At 43.6% G+C, this 15,834-nt stretch overlaps 1 protein-coding gene across 1 annotated transcript in view; it reads left to right on the top strand.

Moving 5' to 3' along the window:
* Positions 1–15,834, top strand: part of LOC136626212 (alpha-2-macroglobulin-like protein 1) — a 95,002-nt gene that overhangs the window by 13,542 nt on the left and 65,626 nt on the right. The window contains exons 7-11 of the mRNA XM_066601065.1: positions 73–157; positions 1,448–1,598; positions 4,301–4,409; positions 10,987–11,093; positions 13,438–13,602. Of these exons, the coding sequence (XP_066457162.1) occupies positions 73–157; positions 1,448–1,598; positions 4,301–4,409; positions 10,987–11,093; positions 13,438–13,602 (617 nt within the window). The remainder of the gene's footprint in view (positions 1–72; positions 158–1,447; positions 1,599–4,300; positions 4,410–10,986; positions 11,094–13,437; positions 13,603–15,834) is intronic.

The following is a 15,834-nucleotide window of genomic DNA, read 5'->3' as shown; positions in this document are numbered from 1 at the left end:
TTGGAAATGTTTGACTTTGTACATGAATTCTAAGCTGCTGACACTTTCTGATGCTTCAATTTTTCACTTCAGTTCTAAAGAGATTAAGCCTCAAGGCTAATATTCCAGAAAAGGTGTCTGCTGTGGAGAAATCCTTTACTGTGACAGCATGTGGAAGGTATCAGTCCTATGCTCATTATTATTGTAGATGTATTTCAAATACACTTCAAGCAGTGGTGTACATAGAGGAGGCATCACCTAAAGTATCAAACTTGGTCCTTGATCATGGTTCCAGGTTTTGACCAAGCATCAAAGAAAGGCTTGGTGGTTGTTTCCCCATCCACACCCTTTCCATCATCAATGAGTCAATTCCTCACTCCTCACTTACTAATAAAGCAGTTCCGCTGGGGAGGGCAGTACTGCATAGGTTCTTGCCACTCAGGAGCAAAGGAATGGGACCAATCACAGCAAGGCTTCCTTTCTCCAAAAGCTCCATAGAGGCTGCAAGTCTGCCTCTAGATTATGTGCCCACTTACCTCAAGGCAACATTAATTTTATGTTGATGTTAGGGAATTCAATGTTCCGTCAATATGCTGTGAGGCTCCAAATCAGAGGTGGTTATGGCGGCCGCCGTGAGAAAGCTATGAAACACAGAGATCAGGCCTGTGTCTAGAAGCAATCTGAGTTTATTGTATACATTGCCTTATTCTTATACAGAAAATAGCAGGCGTATCAGTAGGCTAGTGTTACAGAGGTTGACCTGTTTTACTGGTAAATAATTTTGTCTTCTCTATAAACAATGCTTTATTTGTTTGTATGTAGACATTGTGTCTGGTATCCTGATTATCATCACACTCTACATTTTAATCACATGCCCTACCTAGACAGCAGTCAAAAACAAAGCATTCCATACAACCTTTTGTTCAGTGTAACGAGATAAACAAGCTCTTGGAGACATGATGGACATTTAAGATTACACCTCTACTTAATGAAATTAAGTACTAACCTAAATGTACAAGCATTTAGCAGAGCTTTTCATAGGACACAGAATAGAGTGTACAATTTAGGCCTACAGCCTCCGGAAACGTATATCAAAGATACATACATATATAAATTAATATGTTCATAACCCTCACATTGATATAGGTAAGTGGTCCTCTCTGCAGTCCCCACCCTGGAGAACTGCTTTAGTTGTCATTGTATCTGACAGATTAACATGAGGGAACAGGCTTGTCACTGTTGAGATTGTCTCAACAAGGCATGCCATGGGTCTGAAATGTGATATTACTAGAATTTGGTTACAGACAGTCCTGTGTTTTAGTTCTACACTGCCCCAACAGTGTTCTATACTACATAGGCTCTAGTGAAGTATATAGACAGGGATTGTCCAATATACTGTATTTGCAATACTGTAGCTGACACTGCAAATATGTAACATATTCTTCATGTTATGTTCTGTGTTTTTCAGTTATACATATGGAAAGCCGGTTTCAGGAACTTTTGAACTCTCTGTATGTAAAGAAGACTATCGAACAATTAATTGGTATTTCTATGAATATGATCAAGAAGACAGTGAACCTAAAGATATGGGGAATTGCCAACACATAACAGGAGTGCATGTAAGTAAGAATAAAGTTGTAATATCGAGGCATTTTAGTTATGGCCTTAACACCCTGAACTCCCCCCCCTCCCCCCCCAAAAGTTCTACTGGTTGGACTTAGATGACCACAGGATGCAGAGAAGATGGAAAGGGTAGGTTAAGCATGTGTTAACCCCTTGAGTGGCACGCCCGGAAATTTTCCGGGACTAGCTCCACTGCTCATGGCAACATAGCCCGGAAGATTTCTGGGCTATGTATCACTATGGGAGCTGCAGAGCACAATGCCACAAGTTGTGACAGTGTGCTCTGCCTGAACAGACCCACACAGAGCAGTGCAAGGGCTTTGAAAAACCAGCAGAAGATATTGCCGATATGTTGGCAATCTCCTGGTTTGTTTACAGGTTGCCATAGAGACCATCGGCTTGTCAGAAGCAAGCCGATGATCTCTGTGGCAGGGAGAGCTGGCTGTTAGCTGTCAGAGGACAGCTAGGTACCAGCTCTTACAGCAGAGATCAGAGAAAACCTCCGATCTCTGCTGTGTTAACCCTTTACATGCTGCAGTCTATGTGACTGCAGCATGTAAAAGGGCTGTCACTGCAGCATGTAAAGGGCTGTCACCATCGGACCCCCGGAATGTGATCAGGGGTCCTGACGGGTCCCTGTGGAAGTCCCCTGAAGGGACAAAAAAAAAATGTTTTTCAAAATAAAAAAAAAAAAAGTAAAAAAATTATAAAAACAATTAAAAAAACCACTTGTCTCCCTTTACTTTGTAAAAAATCAAAAATACAATCACACATGTGGTATCCGTGTGCGTCGTAATGACCCAGAGAAGGAAGTTAATACATTATTTAACCCCTTAATGACATGGCCCCTTTTTTTCTTTTTTCCCCATTTCTTTTTTTCCTCCCCCCTGTTTAAAAAATCACAACTTGTCCCGCAAAAAACAAGCCCTCATATGGCCATGTCAATGGAAAAATGAAAAAGTTATGGCTCTTGAGACGCAACTGCAAAATTAGTTGAAATTCAATGATAAGACCATTTTAAAAAACCTGCCCTGGTGGGCAGGACAGGGTGATAGGAAACCTGCCACTCAAGGGGTTAAAAGAACAGCAAGATACGAGAGATGGCTTCTCCAATCCCAAAGGTGGGACCCTACCTATGAGTAGGGTTGGGACATCGACACAAAAATATCGATAGTCAATATTATCGACTATCGCTGAACAAACTATCGATTATTGTAAAATATTGGTGGAAAACTATCGATATTTCGATATATCGACTTTTTTAAATGCTATATAAAAATAAAACAGGTCTGGGGTTAATAAAGCAACACAATCAGCAAAAAAATTAGTTTTCTTTTAAAACATTAAACGGTTGAATTTATTATGAACTTCTAACTATTAATAACATCATGAAAAAATATTAAAGTTACAAATGAAAATAAAGAATTACAGATGAAACATATAATTAAAATTAGGTTTATGAAAAGGAGTTTTTTTATCATTGGCCCCAATAATCGTTATCTAATGAGCCAACAAACACACTGAAACTAGGTCCTGCCGGCCGCAAGGAAGCCAGAAGCTGGCCGCTGGACCTGACGGGATGCGAGCGGGATCTCTGTGTGTTCGTGGGGCTGCATGCCCTGCATTTTTTCAAGTTGCTGCTGAGGGACCAACGGTCTCCATGGCAACTTGTAAACACTCCAGGGCCTGGTAACGCGAACGCAGTGCCCCGAACGCAATTGTAATTGCGTTATATGGGTCTCCTATCTTTTCTATGGGCACTACGTTCGCGTTAGACGCTGAACGCACGACATGTCGCGTCTCCTTTTCTGTACGAGACCGTCGCTTCGTGCGTTCAGCGCAGCCCTCCATCTTCATGTGGAAATGCTTTCATTTAGAAAGCATTAACAAACGCATGTGGAAAAGGGCCCAAGACCCCACTTTTTCTGAGAGTCGTTTTGCCTGGAGCAAACCTTATTGGTGACAAAGAGTCGCCTCACAGTTTCCAAAAGTTTCTAGAACTTGTTTATAAGTTCATTAGTGCCGCGAGCAAAACTACATCCTGTACAACACAAAGGAAACAGCGGAATGTAAAGAAAGAACATCTGGTCACCGGACCACAAGACACGTTCCTTCTTTACAAAAATCGATATTATATCACCTTAAACTATCGATGTTACCGATATATCGGGCATAACAATATCGATAAAAAGTATCGCCAAAGCATTAGCGATATATCGATATTTCGATATATCGGTTTTCGATGTCCCAACCTTACCTATGAGACATGACATATTAAAGGGGTAATCCAGCAGCTTTAGTTTTTTTCATAAAGTGGAGGAATTATACAAAATTAAAAATTAGGCTATGCTCACCTCTTTTGCCCCTCCCCCGTCACTCCCCGCCCCTCTCCCCCTAGCCTCTTACATCTAGGAAGTCACTTATGTGCTGTCTAAACATGAGACTGTTGTGGCCAGTTCCTGGCCTCTGCATTGGTATTGCTGAGCCCGGTGACTGGAAGCAACAGTCATGTGGTTACATAACACATAATCATGCTACCTAAAAATGAAGAGAGACTGAAGTGACAAGGAGACCAAAAGAGGTCCAAGAAAATGTGGTAGTTTTTACTCTATACATACGAAAAATCCCTGTTACCCCTTCATTCCAGTACATGCCTTTTCTACCCTTTTTTCATATTCATTTTCTTTTCTTTCGCCAGACTGATGACAAAGGGTGTATATCCAGAGAATTTGACATTGCTTTTTTCAATATCTCAAGTCGATATGAAATTATAATGACCAAAATTTTATTGACCGATGACGTTTCAGGTGAGTTACATTCTAAATAACTTATAATTGTAATTAAGTGGCTCGGAAATAACATGCAGAATGGCAACAAAATAATTCTTAGGGCTCCTTCACAATAGAACAAGAGAAAATAGTGCGAGATTTGTGCGCTGCGATACTGCGAAAAAATCCAAGCATGCACATTGGGGCCGCCTAAATACGTGAACCAAACCTCCCTAGCTTCATGTGTTTACACACAAGAAAATAAGATTGGATACTTTTTGAACACACCTTATATTATGTCAGTTTGATTAACCCCTTAAGGATGTGGACCTCTTTTTTTTGTTTCTCCTCCCCACTTTCAAAAACCATAAGGCCCCCAGAGATCCGCTGCGGGAGCCACTGCCTGGGAGCAGGAGCCGGCACACGGTTCTCCGCAGGTCAGCCTATGGCCGCCTGCAGACGGGCGGGTCGGATCCGGCAGCGAGGATTCTCGCCGCGGGACCCGACCCGAGCGCCTGCAGGGACCAGCGCATACTCACCAGCGCCCGCCAGCTCCGGCTGTTTGATGTGCCGGCTTGCTGCGCAGCCGGCGCATGCGCAGACCGGAGCCGGCGGCGGGTGAGTGACATTTCTGTGTGGGGCTCTGCGAGCCTCGCACAGAAATAGAGCATGCCGCGATTTGTTTGCCGCGTGATATTTCGCACGGCCAAATCGCGTCTGTCTGCATAGGATTGCGTTTGTTAACGCAATCCTATGTAGGCTTCCAGGGGCGGAAATTCCACGGGGAATCCCGCCGCGGAATTTCCGCCCGTCCTCAGGCAGCCTTTCTGACAGATAGGCTGACCGTGGAGAATCGAGGCAATCCGCAGCATGCTGCAAATTGCCAGCCGCGAGCGGAGAATCGCAATGATTCTCCACTCGTGGACAGGGGGCCAGTGCTTTCCATAGCAACGCTATGGAAAGCTTCAGCCTGAGTGATTCGCCGGCGATTTACCGCCGACGAATTCACGGTCGTAGACAGGGGGCCTAAGTCTTTTATTTTTCCATCAGCTTAGCTGCCTGAGGGCTTGTATTACTATTTAATTTACCATGTAATATATCGAAGAACTTAGAAATAAAATCCTAGGTAGAGTGAAATGGAGAAAAACCCGCAACTTTGCCATCTTTGGGGAGGTCTTGCTTTTACATCGTACATGTCAAGGGACTATGGTCTGGGTACGGGAAGTTCCTGAACTGCCCGCAACCCCTGTCCCTACCTACTTGTCCCACTGGGCTAAATCCCAGGGCGACAACTGGGCGACAGTCCCTAGGCTCACTAGGAAAGTGGGGCAGGGAGTCAGACCACAAACAAACACAGAGACAAACAACACAGAGACAGGTCAGACAGTCTGGGTCGGCAACAGGAAAGAACGCAGTACCAAGCCTCAGGCGAAAGACAAAGTCGGGTCCAGAAAGCAGAGAGTCCCGCTCCAGCAGCTGATTGGGCGGAGAGTCCAACAGCAACAAGATCCAATTCTGTGAAGCAGTATAATTACGACAATGCCGGATATAGTTTATTTTTTGGACTACTTATAAAAGATAAAATATCTTTTTTTTAAATTATTTTTTTTTCGCCATCTTCTGACTGCCATAGCTTTTATATCTTTCCATTGATGGGGTTGTGTGGGGGCTCATGTTTTTGCAGGACTTACTGTGTTTTCTATTGGTACATAAGACTTTTTAATTATTTTTTATTACATTTTTTTCTTGGAGACAGGGTTAGCAGGGTTTTTTTTCTGACATTTATTGTGCAGCTTAAAAAATGTATTTTTCTCATAGACCAGACTATTACTGATTCGCTTTCACTGACTTGACTCCTTTTAAAACATAACTTTTACTAATATTGATTTTAGAATGAAAGACTTCATAAACAAACAACATAAATACTAGAATATTGAAAAAGGCACCGTAGTCAACTCAGTCTAGTGACCCATGGGTCATCATACATTGAGAGCCCAAATACAATATGTTGGTCAATTTGAGGGATATGTAATCTTTATTAGACCTATGACCAACCATGAAGACCAGAGTGACAATTCTATCAGAAGGATAGAATTATGCTGACATTCCAAATCCCACTTCTACACAAGTACCAGGCGCCTGCGTGCCAGTGTCCAAAATCAACTCGGCCTTGTCCAAGGATACAAACCGAGTCTAGGTTACTACTAATTTCTAAATAATTTCCATATCCTAATTGGCCCAAGATAGGTCTAAATATAGACAAGGATATGGACCAGAATTAGATCTACACTCGTTCTGGATGGATACCAGCATAATAAAGACAGGTATGGTTCAATAGAAAATGATCTACTTTGGCTCAACGCATTTCTGGCGTGAAAGCGACTCATCAGGAGCCTTATTGATAAAGAACCAAAAAATGTCTAATGCTATTAACAACTATGGTGGATACCTATCAAGTAATGTCCTTCTGAATAGACACTAGGAAAAAACCTAGTTAGTATAATGGAGAGTAATAAGGACAATGCCTATCAATGCTAGAGGGAAGGTTCATTTACTTAAAGCGGATTACGATTCCTAATCTAGCGACAAGATTTGCATTTGCCAGCTAGAATTCAGTAGTCAAATAGATGCCAGTTATCACTTAATGGCCTACAGCTAGGAACAAACCCTGTAGACTAAGGCCCAATGTCAACGTGCAAATTTTATTTATAAAATCCGCGTTTGGCCCCCGCACGGGAGATCTGTGCGTCTTGCTGCCCATAGGGATGCATTAACATCCGTAGGGCAGCTAAAAGCATACGAATGGGATTTCTTCCCGACGTGCAAGTTGCACGCATGGGTATAAAATCGCAGCATTTTCCATTTTCCCGCGGATCTGCCACATGGACAGCTCCCGTGACTTCCATTGAAGCCTATGGAAGCCGTCCGTATCCGCGGCACAGCCACAGCTGTTTTTGTGCTGTGCTGCGGATATGTGGGAGAGCAGGAGATTTAAAGAAAAAAACAGTGTGCACGTCGCGGCACGCTGCCGGCATGCCAAGCACATCCGCCGGCCAGAAGGAGGAAGATCCGGCCTGCACAGAGGAAAGCCCTGCAGCATCCGAAGAGGTAAGAAAAATATATTTCCCCACTCCATGGCTGCGGGCATGCATGGATTTCACTGCGGGATTCAGCAGTGATATCCGTGCATGCAAGTGGACATTAGGCCTAAAAATAAAAAGACCTGCCCAATCACAGTTACTAAATTCGCTGGATCTAGAGCTAACCACAACTAGCTACCAGCTAAAACAGAGGTTTGTTGGTAAGAGAACCAAAAATAACAAAATGGAAACCTAGCAGTCTCCAGTCTTTAAGGTAGGCTGGAGGCATATCAGACTTTTATGGATGAAGCAGTACCAAATGTGTTTTGAGTTTTTGTTTGTTTTTAATTTATTATTATAAATATGTGAAATTTTATTTTTTTTACTTTTAGTATCCCCCCCCCCCTTTTCTGGGACCTCTCCTGTTCTCCAGGAATTTTTAAAGATTATGGCAAGTGGTTCAGCAATTACCTCCACTCTTTTAGTATCCTAGGATGTAATTCATCTGGACCTTGAAACTTGAATTCATGTACGTTAGTGAAGTGTTCCCTTACCATCTTTCTGCTTATAGATAGCCGGCATTCTTTTATTCCCCCAATATTACAGGGAAGATCAGTTGATGTTCCATCTACTTTCTGAGAGAAAACAGATACAAAATAGGAATTTAAAAGTAAAGCCTTCTCAACATCATTCTTAACCAATTCACCATTTTCATCTTGTAAGCATCCAATAGCATCTTTGACTTTTGCTTTTGACATACCCCCAAAATCCTTTTTTATTGCTTTTGGCCTCTGTTACAAGAAAAATCCTTTTTTATTGCTTTTGGTCTCTGTTACAAGCCTCAATTCATTATTAGCTTTTTGGACACTTGCCCTACAGTTTCTGCAGACCGCATTATATTCTTCTTTAGATATTCCCACCTCTTTTCATTTCATAAGCATATTTTTCTTCCTTTTTAACATGTGTGCAAGTTCTGTGTTCATTCATTCTGGTCTCTTTAAATGCTTCCTATTCTTCCTTCTTTTAGAGATTGTTAATGATTGTGTTTTGAGAATCTCATTTCGCAAAATTTCCCAACCGTAAGAACATCCAGCCATTGGATTCTTCCATTCCTCTTTCTGAGTTCATTAAAATCTGCCTTCCTGAAATCCAAGCTTGAGGTCTGAGTTTTCTCAGGTCTTTTTCCCCTTTTTATCCAAAATTCGGGGATAGCATGATCACTGCCTCCTAAGGTCCCAGCCACCCTTACTTCCCCAACCATCCCCTCCCTGTTAGTAAGAATTAGGTCCAAGATAGCAGATCCCCTTGTTTTCTCTTCTACCTTTTGGAAGATAAAGTTGTCAGCAAGAGCGGATAAGAATTTGTTGGATCCATTACTTTTACCTGAGAGAGATTCCCAACAAATGTCTGGATAGGTAAAATCTCCCATGATCACTATGTTATGCTTCTTTGAGAGCTTGGCCATCTGATGTAGAAAGAGTTCATCAATATCTTCTGCTTGTGCAAGTGGCCTATAGTAAATGCCTACAATGGTGTCCTTTCTATTGTTCTCTCCTTGTATTCTTACCCAAACAGTGTCTACAGAACTCCCATGCTCTGAAGCTTGAATCTCTGTGGAGATTAATGTTTTCCTACCATACAACACAATACCTCTTCCCCTTTTATTAGGTCTGTTTCTTATAAATAAGTTGTATCCTTCAAGCCTTGTATTCCAGTTATGTGTATCATTCCACCAAGTTTCCGTGATGCCTATGACATATTTCTGTTCCTGTGTTAGGAGCTCCAATTCTCCGTGTTTGTTTCCCATGCTCTGAGCATTTGTGTAAAAACATTTTAGTCTGTGATCGGTGTCTCTTGCTCCTTTACTTGCCTTCTGAATTTTTTGTCTTGCTCTTTTTTTTTTGTCTTTGTTCTTTCTTTCCACTTCTAATAGCAAGGTTCTAAGATGTATTAATTAGCTGTATATTTTTACCTGATCTTTCACTTCCCTTCCCATATTGTTCTAGTTTAAAGCTCACCAAATATATGCTTATCTGTTTTTGTAAGGTGCAACCCGTCTCTAGCAAGCAGTCCATCAAATAGGTAATTCACTCCATGGTCTAGAAATCCAAATCTTTGCTGACGGCACCATCGACGTAGCCAGTTGTTCACCTCTAGAATCCTGTTGCATCTTTTTATTCCATGGCCATCCACTGGGAGGATAGCTGAGAAGACCACCTGTGCTCCTAGTTCCTTCACCTTCTTTCCGAGGTGTTCAAAGTCTCTGCAGATAGTTGCAAGGTCCTTTTTTGCAGTGTCATTTGTCACAATGACCACATTGCTAGTGTTAATACATATTACACTACGCAGCTCCACGGCCGTCTCACCGGATTTCACGACTTGCGTATAATAAAGCTGCAGAAAGGCAAATTAATCATAGGCTCTACTGTGAGAACTCACAGTTGGACAGTCAGGTCATGGGCTGGTCTTGTGAGGCAGGACTGGTGTCAATACCTGGACGGATGCTCATACTCTGCACTCCAAAAGACTTACTACAGATGAATTAGGGTTGATGCATGATGGAGCACTTGCTACAGACCTTGCTCTCCTGCTGCCCCAGGGAGCCAGGAGAGTAGATGCAGGCTGGCTGCAGTAGGAGACCTTTTGTTACAGAAGGTAGTATGGCTGTGTAGTGTGGAGGTGGTACTAGCGCCTGTGCCTAATCTAAACATCCCCCTCTGCTTCCTTTATGGCATGATAAATAGCTGAGCTGCTGCAATTCTGCATTGCACTTAGTTTATCAGTTTATCTAGACCCAGAGAAACTAGCAACGAATGGATGACATCTCAAAGCTCAGCATCAGGTAATACTTGTATTGGCTCACTGTGCTAGTAATTTGAACCCACCTACAACACAAGGCTGCTTTTAGGCCTCATGTCCATGGGGAAATTCGGGCCTGCACGGATTTCCCGTGCAGAATCCCACAGCGGGGCCCTCCTGCCCTGCAGACATGAGGCCAAAAAATAGATTATATTTACCTGTCCAGACGCTGCGGATCTGCCCTCTGTCGTGACCGGATTTTCTTTCTTCTGCCCCGCGGATGTGCTCGGCACGACGGCAGCTTGCCATGCGCATGATCCGTGCACACCTTTTTCGTTGAACTCCTGCTTTCCCGCAGTCCTACAGCACAGCTGCGGGTGTGCCGCAGGACTGGACTGCTTCCATAGGCTTCAATGAAAGCGTGGGAGCCGTCTGTGCGGAAAAACTGCACAAAATGGAGCATGCTGAGGTTGATTTCCGCACGGCAGGGAAAAATGACATCCGCGGGTATTTAATTACCTGCGGGTGTCCAATGAATCCCTATGGGCGCGGATCACACGTGCGGAAGACCTGCGTGGTTTTATTAATTTTATTTTGCCCATGGACATTGGGACTTAGAGTTTTTATGTTCCCAATCCACCCCTGAGGGTCCAAGTAAGTTAATTTTGGATTATACATCACCATTCTGGAATTTCTATCTCATTTTAATCATATGTTTTCTATTTGTCTACTCACAGGTTACACTGCAAGAGAATCCTCCGAGACCATGATTACCTCTACTTTAGCAATGAGTTTCGAGAAAATTCCGGAATTTTACCAAAAGGGAATCCCATTTACTGCAAAGGTGATGATATAAGTAGAGGCAGCGTTGTTTTTTTTGAGAAAAGGGGCTCTGGGTTTAAATCAAACTAGGCCTAAGGTCCTCCACTGTTAGGTCTAATACACAATCCATAGAGGCTGTATGGCAGCACACGGAATCTGTGCGGTCATACAATACTGTACTTTTTCAGGTGTCTTATGTACAAAGCTTTTCTCCTGTATTCTCCTGTAGAAGCGAAGCTATCGGGGAAGAAAAAATTCACAAATATGGCATTAGATGGAATGTGCCACTGTTAGAAGAAGGGTTATCACTGGGTGTCCGGTCTGTGCAGGCTGCTCCTCCTGGCGTGGCTGGGACCTGGGCTGGCAGCTCTGTCTGGGGTTCCCCCGTGCTCGTGGTAGGTCACGGGGGCTGGCGGCCTGTCTTGCGTGCTGCGCGGGCACGCCGGTCCAGTGGTCAGCTGCACGGTGCTCGGGTTAGTGCGCGCCGTCGGGGGAGAGGTGCTTTTATGACTCCCTCCAGGCATCAGGTGACTTATCCCCGCCCCCCTGGGCGGGGTGGGTCTGCATATAAGTCCTAACTACAACTGCATTCTTTGACCTGACTTTTGTGCTTAGACCTCTGCTTGTTTCTGGGCTTGCCTTGCCTTATCCTCCTGTACCTCGCTCGTGATCATTTGGTTTTGACCCGGCTTGCTTCCTGACTTGTCTCTGGTTTGTGTCACCCTGTCCTTGTCATCACACGGTTCCTACCTGTTTTTTCCCTGTCCCTCCTTCTTGGGGTCCCTGACACTAGTGCAGCGCAGGGACCGTCGCATAGTTGTCGCCCTGGGGTTTATCCCAGGGGGGCAAGTAGGTAGGGACATGGGTGAAGGTTGGTGTAGGGAATCCCTGTCCATCTGCCCTGGCCAGCCCTAACAGCCACAATCAGATTTGGACAAAATCCAACAGCAAAAAAACAAGCAAATGCATACAGAGATAGAATAAAATCCTCATGTATTTTTACAGGTGCTCTACTATGGCTCCATACAAAATTGAGGCATAATGCAGCCCCGTTCATGAGGCCAAAATTCTTAACAGCAGTGGGATTTTCTCATAGCGATATCACGTCGCCCATGTGGAAGCGGCCTAAAAAATACATCACCCTATTCCTGTTACCTCACCTACTAGTGCCAAAAGTTAGTTTATGGTGCTTTAGGCAGGTGACAGGTTCCCTTTAAAGTTTAAATCTTTGGTGGTCTAGGGCAATAAAGATCATACCGTATATATTCGAGTATAAGCCGAGTTTTTCAGCACTTTTTTTGTGCTGAAAAAGCCCTCCTCGGCTTATACTCGAGTCCGGAAAGGGGTAAAAAAAAAAACCTCCATACTTACCTCCCAGCCGGCATCTGTTCCCCCGTGGCAGTGCGGAAAGCTGCTTCAATTTCAGTGTTCCCACCGGCGGTGCGGCAAGCTTGAATTCCCCCCGCTGTCATCCTCCGCCGTCCTCTCTGCTCAGCTCTGTCATCCTCCGCCGTCAAGCTGTGTTCGGCTGTGAATGATCGAGCGCTGGCTGTGATTGGTCAGCGCTCGATCCAATCACAGTGCTTTCTTACATAACGCTGACAGTGTGGGATTTGAAAGCCGAGCAGAGAGGATTGTGGAGGATGACAGCGAGGAGAATTCTAAAGCGGCTTCCTGTATTGGTCATACAAATTAGTGCAGGGCAGGGGACTGTGCAGCTGTGATTTGACAGTCACAAAATAATTCTCAGGCAGTATTCTCAAAGTATATAAATTGACTAAAAGTAAGAGTGAAGTGGGATATTTTACCACCTGACCTTTAAGGTAGGTTACTAATAGAGACGAGAGAGCATACTCGCTTAGGACAAATACTTGAGCGAGAATTGTCCTTTTCAAGTACCTGCCCATTTGTGAGAAAAGATTCGAGCGCGGGTGAGCGGGTGAGCGGTGTGAGCAGGAGGGAGTGGGTGGGAGAGAGAGAGAGATCTCCCCCCCCCCCGTTCCCACCCACTCTCCCCTGCTTCCCCCCACCGGCACCCGAATCTTTTCTCACAAGCGGGCAGGTACTTGAGAAGGACAATACTCACTCGAGTATTTGTCCTTAGCGACTATGCTCTCTCATCTCTAGTTACTAACACTAACATGTAGCCTTCCTATGGCCACATGAAATTGGCAAAAAGCATATTGTTACTGGCAAGTTACTGGCTATCGACCAGTGTTTGCCTTGCTGAAGCATTGACGTTTCATACCAACAGGCGACTGTGCCAGCCGATCATTGGCCAGTGTGGTTATGTCTGTAGAAAATGTTTTTAAAAAAAATAAATTATAAAGGAGAAACTATAAGAAAAGTCCTATTTTCTTCCGCAGCTGAAAGTTACAGATGGAAAAAATCAACCGGTGGCTAATGAAACTGTCTGCTTAGTTTTGGGCTTTGAAGAAGAAGATCTGAACTTGACATCAGTGACCAATGAAGAGGGATTTGCAGTTTTCACTGTGGACACCTCAACATGGGATGACATGGTGTCCGTGGAAGTAAGTCTCACTATCCACTACATGTAGATCTATAGAAAAAAAATGAATGTATGTCCTTATCATCGTGGCGTCAGTTTTTCCAGGACTGCTGTATAAGGACTTTTGTCTTTTTAAAGTCCTAAAAATTATTTTACAAATAAACTAACGACCCACATAGTGGGCGTAGAACTGCTAGCACGGGCATATCAAAAAAGTGGCTCCGTAGCATAAATTAAAATAGGGTCCTCTTTTGGTGCTGGTTAACACCAGTGTGCCTCAAACACTGTAACAGCTAGAGCCATCAAGTACCCGTCCTATGTTAATGTAATGATCACATGCTCAAATCCCCTATGGGGAGTAAAAAAATGTAAAAATAAGTGAAAAATAAAGTTTTATGAATTATTAGAAAAAACTTTTTCCATATTTATAATAAACAAATTCAAAGCAAAATCATATTTGGTCTTGCTGCACCAATAAAATTCACATCTATTAAAGTAATACATTATTTATCCTGCATGGTAAATGCTGTCAGAATCACCCCGACTCCAACTAAAAATGAAATGAAAAGTGATCAAAAAGTTTTATGTACTCCAACTAAAAACTACAGGATGTCCGACAAAAAACGAGCCCTCACACAACTATGTCTTATGACTGTCAGAAGATGGCTGCAAGAAATAATTATATTTTTTACTAAAGATACTTTACTTTTAAAAGTAGTACAGCAAAAAATATATATATTTAAATTTGGTATTGTAGTAATTGTAGTGACCCACAGAAACAAGACATTTTAAACGTTTTACAGTATATTATGTGGTACATTTTTTTAGGGACTTTTTAAGGACTTTACCCATGTGGTGGCTTTACGGACCTATATATATATTTTTTTTAACATGTATGTCTCCCATGATGTCACATCAGACCTCTGGGGGTCATTCATAGTCTTTTTGTAAAAAATTTCACCCTTATCCACTGCAGCTGGGTTGTCAATAGGAGTCCTAGTTAGAGGGGAAAACATCCCGCTGTAGTGACAATAGTCAATAACAGAGTTGATATGGATCTGCTAGGACCCTGCAGCTCTGCTGTGGCAGAGGGCACCCAGTGGTCACGTGATCCCAAGGTAGAACAGTGGAACTAACAGTACTGCTTTCTGTCTTCACTACCTAGTGCTCATTGAGCACTAGGTAGGTTGAAAACGGAAGGCAGAAGTGGTTAAAAAACACTTCAACCTTCTTTCCGGGACCTGACATGCTCCTGCTACATTGCAGGATTAAAGCCCAGGACTAAAGGCACCATAAATTTACTGTGCTTGGTCCTTAAGGGGTTAAATAATCATTGAAAAATACAGCTCGCCCCCTAAAAAACAAGCCCTTAGACAGCTACATCGATGGATAAACAAGAGATGATTTTTTGAAAGTTGTGAGAAAAAGGAAAAGTGAAAAAAAGGCTGCGTCCTTGAGGGGTTAAAAGGGACCTGTCAGCTCTAAACAGCAACATAAACTATGCTATGGTGCTGATCGAAAGGTGGACAGGGAGCCAGGGGATGCATTTTTTATACTTTCAGACTTCACAGGGGGACACCGTGGGTACGGGGGAGCAGAGGCATAACTTGAAGCTCCCGGGCCCTGATGCAAAACTTGGAACAGGGCCCCAAACTATAATGCTTTATTCATAGCACTGGGTTCCCTATAGGGAGAAGAGAGGCCTTATGGGCCCCCTAAGGCTCCTGGGCTCGGGTGCAACCGCATCCCCTGCATCCTCTATAGTTACGCCCCTGCAGGGGAGCAAGTAGGTATAAAAAATATATCCCCCTCCCCCCTTGTCACCTCCCACACAGCACCATTGTTGCGTCCTCTGGACGTGCAACCTCAATAACATAAATCAAAGGTACAACTGTGCAAAAGGAAACAAAAACTAAAGGTGAATGCTCTCCCTATCGTCCCCTAACCCGGGAGGGGACCCTGCCTACTCAGCAGACCAACCGCGCTGATAAGTGCGAGCCTGCACTCGAACCTGGACCACTGACCAGTCCCTAACTGGGAGCCCTAGCGCAAAACAAAAGGAGAACAAAACCAAACAAAACAGCAAAGAACTTAGCTTATCCAGCAGAGCTTCCACCACACTGTGTTGCTCCATCGCTGTCCAGCATAGGACTGAAGTGAATCATTGACCAGCACAGGAGTAACAGTTAGCACTGCTTAAATAGCAGCAGAGCTACTTACCACCAGGTGCTGACTGACATTAATCTTGCAACCA

The sequence above is a fragment of the Eleutherodactylus coqui genome, chromosome 4 (genome assembly GCF_035609145.1).
Source record: "Eleutherodactylus coqui strain aEleCoq1 chromosome 4, aEleCoq1.hap1, whole genome shotgun sequence".
NCBI lineage: Eukaryota > Metazoa > Chordata > Amphibia > Anura > Eleutherodactylidae > Eleutherodactylus > Eleutherodactylus coqui.
This window is presented reverse-complemented; position numbering and strand designations above follow the sequence as displayed.